Source organism: Perkinsus marinus, assembly GCF_000006405.1.
Source record: "Perkinsus marinus ATCC 50983 genomic scaffold scf_1104296951506, whole genome shotgun sequence".
NCBI lineage: Eukaryota > Perkinsozoa > Perkinsida > Perkinsidae > Perkinsus > Perkinsus marinus.
In genome coordinates, this window is record NW_003209261.1 from 41081 (window position 1) to 45830 (window position 4750).

At 47.7% G+C, this 4750-nt stretch overlaps 2 protein-coding genes and 1 non-coding gene across 3 annotated transcripts in view; 2 read left to right on the forward strand and 1 right to left on the reverse strand.

The window, feature by feature from the left end:
* Window positions 1-678: 678 nt before the first annotated feature.
* Pmar_PMAR025956 (60S ribosomal protein L7A, putative) lies at window positions 679-1889 on the forward strand (the record flags this gene model as incomplete). The annotated part of the gene is made up of 3 exons (XM_002777542.1): window positions 679-779; window positions 875-1016; window positions 1253-1889. 3 exons carry the CDS (start codon window positions 679-681, stop codon window positions 1829-1831), a joined length of 822 nt encoding a protein of 273 aa, XP_002777588.1. The 3' UTR covers window positions 1832-1889.
* Window positions 1890-3452: 1563 nt separating this feature from the next.
* Window positions 3453-3524, forward strand: Pmar_PMAR025957. The gene has a single exon. It is a non-coding gene; the product is annotated as a tRNA-Gln (tRNA).
* A 724-nt stretch (window positions 3525-4248) lies between these two features.
* The window catches only part of Pmar_PMAR025960 (hypothetical protein), a gene marked incomplete at both ends in the record, with an annotated part of 3564 nt that continues 3062 nt past the window's right edge, over window positions 4249-4750 (reverse strand). Inside the window, 3 exons of the mRNA XM_002777543.1 lie at window positions 4249-4322; window positions 4378-4498; window positions 4542-4651. Coding sequence (XP_002777589.1) covers window positions 4249-4322; window positions 4378-4498; window positions 4542-4651 — 305 coding nt within the window. The remainder of the gene's footprint in view (window positions 4323-4377; window positions 4499-4541; window positions 4652-4750) is intronic.

The window sequence follows — 4750 nt, forward strand, 5'->3', positions numbered from 1 at the left end:
CTACTACTACTACTACTACTACTACTACTACTACTACTACTACTACTACTATTACTACTATTACTACTATTACTACTACTACTACTACTACTACTACTACTACTACTATTACTACTATTACTACTATTACTACTATTACTACTATTACTACTATTACTACTATTACTACTACTACTACTACTACTACTACTACTACTACCCGGTTTGTAGTCCGGACAAGGCCGTCTTGTTATAGACAGTTGTTCGTCCACTTTAGTCTTCGCGTAGTTGTGAACGAGGCGCACTCTGGACCATCTCAACATCAGAGAAAAGCAACAAGGCTATTAGGGAGACTATATGTGTTGCTGGCAATATGAAAATTCCGTACAATACGCATTGGTTTCTGTACACTCTACCCAAATTCGTGGGTAAACTTCTATAATTAGTGAAGAATCTCCTGAGCTCAGCTGAGGAAAGTAAACATATATTCCAACTCCAACACTGCTAATCTTCTATTACGCGAAGTCTCCATACACCTTAGAAATTGCACTGTACTCGCTTGAGGGCTTCTTGGGAATCAGCGGGACAGGGTTACTTGTGTGTTGGCAAGATGCGCGGGAGAATCGATCACGTGATCGATAGCGCACGTCCATAGTGGGAGGTGGTATGCAATGATACTCACAAGTCAACCGTCTCGACATGGCTCCTAAGGGTTCAAAGACCACCAAGAAGGGAAAGACTCTCCCCGCCGTCCCTCAGATCGGCAAGGCTGAGAAGACCAAGGCTCCCGCTCACGGAAAGTAGGATCGGGATAGTGGCGGGGTGTATCGTGAGGTTGAATGTGGAAGATTCAAAATAGGTCCGATTTCAGCCCATTGATTGATTCTATGATTAGGTCCATTCTCCCTGAGAAGAAGACTCGTGCCTTCGGCATCGGTCAGGACATCCAGCCTCGTCGTGACCTCACTCGTTACGTGAGGTGGCCCAAGAACGTCAACCTTCAGCGCAAGAAGTCCATTCTCATGCAGCGCCTGAAGGTGCGACCTTGAGGGGCTTATTATCAAGCCTACTCCAAGGTGCCACCAATGTGGGCAAGGCCTTGAGCCTGAGCATGTCTCTTCCTCTAGCGGCTTCAGCTGCTGTCATCATAGAGGTTGTAGTTCTGCTCGCTGCCTTTAGATGCTTCAGCATCCTTTGGTTGGTCATCTGGAGAGGCTTCGTAATTCACTCTGAGCAACATTGGAGGATCGAATTTTACTTTGTCTCGTCTCAGGTCCCACCGATGATCAACCAGTTCACCAACACCTTGAACAAGAACCAGGCCACTCACGTCCTCAAGTTCTTGGCCAAGTACCGTCCCGAGACTCCTGCTGACAAGCGTGCCCGTCTTATGGCTATCGCTAAGGCTAAGGAGGCCGGTGAGGATACCACTCAGACCAAGCCCACTGCCATTGCCTATGGTCTCAACAAGGTCACCTCCCTCGTGGAACAGAACAAGGCCAAGCTTGTTGTCATCGCCTCTGATGTCGATCCCATCGAGCTCGTTGTCTGGCTCCCCACTCTGTGCCGCAAGAAGGATATCCCGTACTGCATCATCAAGGGCAAGTCCCGTCTTGGTCAGCTCGTCGGCAAGAAGACTGCCGCCGTTGTTGCTGTGACTGAGGTCGGTAAGGAGGATGCTGCCGCTTTGGAGACCATCCAGAAGACCATGCACGTCCAGTACAACGAGAACACTGACATCCGTCGTCACTGGGGTGGTGGAATCATGGGCCAGAAGTCCAACGATGTCATCGCTAAGCGTGAGAAGGCCCTTGCTGAGGAGGCCGCCAAGAAGATGGCTATCGCCGCTTAAGGAGGTTCCCTTAGAGCGATCGAGTTGGTCGTGGGTTGAGTTCGGTTCGGCTCTGGTGTTGCCTTTACTGTTGCGTTTTTGAGTGCTTGATGATTCAGTGGTATAGCAGGAGTGATTATGAAAGATGACGAGTCTGATTGGAAACCAAATGTGCCTGATGAACCGTTTTGGTTCTATGGCTTCATGCGGTGACCATTTCAATGACTGATTATTGAGGCATTTGTATGACCTGCTAATGGGGAGAATATGCGTATGATGACGAACACTTGTATTAGCTCTAACTGAAGCCAGTTTGGCTCTGTAGACATTACAATGTTTCAGCCTTGACTGACGTATCAATGGGAGGCAAATGATGATAAAAATATCAAATGGGTAATTTGCGTCCGAGGCCAAAGGCTGGTGACGATTACTTTAAATGGGAATCTCTCTGAAGCCTATCTAACTGTATCGCCTGCTGTGCTATGTGTCGTGGAACGCGAAAGCTCCGGATAGACCCCCTCGAATTGATTGTCGAATCATTGACTTTCCTGTTGTCCCGCATGTCCATATCTACGGGAGTTGTATTGTTGATTCTTACATATACAAGCAATGACCATCTAACCGGCTTTGCGAATGGGTCTCACGAATATTTATATGATGACATCTAAATCGTTCACTAAGGAGGTCTTTACCGCAAAGAGTCGTGAGAAACTCGTGCGGTGGGGCGAAGAAACACACAAGCGTCCGAATCAACCGTCGATATTGAGCGGTCACTTCATTGGCAAGATGGTTTTCGATTTTCATGTTTTCTGGATGGTCTCACTTTGGTTGCGTTTAATTCATATGTTGCAGTTGGTGGGTTTCCCTGAACTTGGTTCATCTCATACGAGGAGTAAGGGAATGGTAAAGTGGCCAGTGTAGTTGCAGTGGACCTATTCCTGTGCGTTGGAGAGCTATTGTGATAAGATTAATGTTGATTTATCATAGGGGGGGAGGTGTCTCAGGTGGATTTTCACCAAAAGCCTCTCGTTGTGTTCAAGTCGGGTGGAGGGGAAGACATAAGCTCTTTGGTGGATGACTGAGGTGAGTTTTGATCAAATGATACTGACCCAGTACAACCTCAGTTTTAATGAGGAGAGGAAACTCCCATTAATCGAAGGTATGGTGACATGATGAATCATCATCATTGATGGTGAATCATGAGGTTAGTTTGTACTTGTATCCCAACTATGTGTGCCGTCGAAGCTCTGTCAAAGAGGTGCTACTCGGGAGGCTCGAGTTCCGCACTCGGGCTCGGAACATTTCTGAGCGAAAAGTCTTTCGCTAAGATCTTTAGTGACTTGAACCACCACCAGAGCATCTAAAGATAACAGAAAAAACATAGAAAAAGGTAAATTGATCACGAAGTACATATCATTGGAAGACTAGTTCGCTCGGGTTGAAATAGGACACGAGACGTGGATCCAAGTCCTTGGGGATACCCCCTGGGTCATGGGATCCATGACCCATTCATTACGTCGTGATGGTCCAAATTGGTCGTTGTGAGGCAGTGCTTCGTGTAGTACTCGTTGTCACTTTGGGGTTGCATCATAGAGGTTCTAATTCATTACGCGGGCCAGGCCCTGCCCACTTATATCTATGTGGTTCTATGGTGTAACGGTTAGCACTCCAGACTCTGAATCTGGCGATCTGGGTTCAAATCCCGGTAGAACCTGTTTTCTCGCACCACATACGTGGAGAAAATTAGTGTCAAATCATCCCGGACTCCAAACCTACTGCGAGCAATCCGAATTCCACATCCAAGGGTTGGTTTTCCCGTCGAAGCTCTATCAAAGAGATGCTACTCGGGAGCCTCGAGCTCCGCACTCGGACGCTGCACTTTTCTGGGTGAAAGGTCTTGCGCTAAGCTCTTTAGTGACTTGGACCAACATCAGAGCATCTGAAGATAGCAGAAAAGACATGGAAAAGGTAAATTGATCACGAAACACGCATCGTTGAAAAAGTAGTGCGCGCACTCGTGTTGAAATAGGACCCGAGACGTGGATCCAAGTCCTTGGAAATAACCCCTGGATCACGGAATCCATGACCCATCCATGATATGGATACACTGTTTTCTCCAAGCCTAGAGAGGACTACTTCCTTTCCAGTTGGATTTTGGAAAACAGGGTACTTCAATTAGTCCCAGGTGTTGTGCGGAGGCCGAACTGCGGACGATAAGTGTGAGCTACCGTGCCTATGGTGAACGCGGGCCCATCGTGGCGCCGTGACAAATCTATTTGTACGAAATGCCGTCAGCATCAGCGTTAAATCGAGCCAGTCGTCGAGACTCAATTTTAGCGATCTATAATGAGGTCATTCCATGATTTTCTTGGTCGTTTGGATTTGTTGGAGCTCCCACCCTATCTTTAACTAGACAACGGTCACTTTACGTAGAGAAACTAGAAATAATCAGCTGCTCCTCCGTCATCATCATCTTCATCTCCTCCTCGAGCACCCTCATCCTCGAACTCACCTGCTCGACATTTCGCAATACCGAAACCAGACAACTGCAATGATCCACAACCTACCTGTTATCTCATAGTCATCTCCTCCAAAGCTCTCATTGTCGGTGACTTCAGCGTACTCCTCCATCGCCTCGTTGTCATCATTATCAGACTCGCCACCATCATCATCACCATCCCCTCCAGCCTACCAACAGTGTCTCCACTCTCCTGCGATTTCCGATCCTTACCTGTTCCAGTCGCTTCAGTAGACTCTTCCGGTTTTTCCGTCGTTCATTAGCTTCCTTGGACCGGAAAGTCGCGAGAGTGTCGGTTTGGAGCTCCAGTGGGAAGTAGTCCGCTGAGCCGACTTCCCTACAACAGCAACAGTGAGGAACTTCAGCCCGACGGTTACACAGAAGTAAAACAGCAATAGCCTACGCAACAAGCTGCTTCCAAA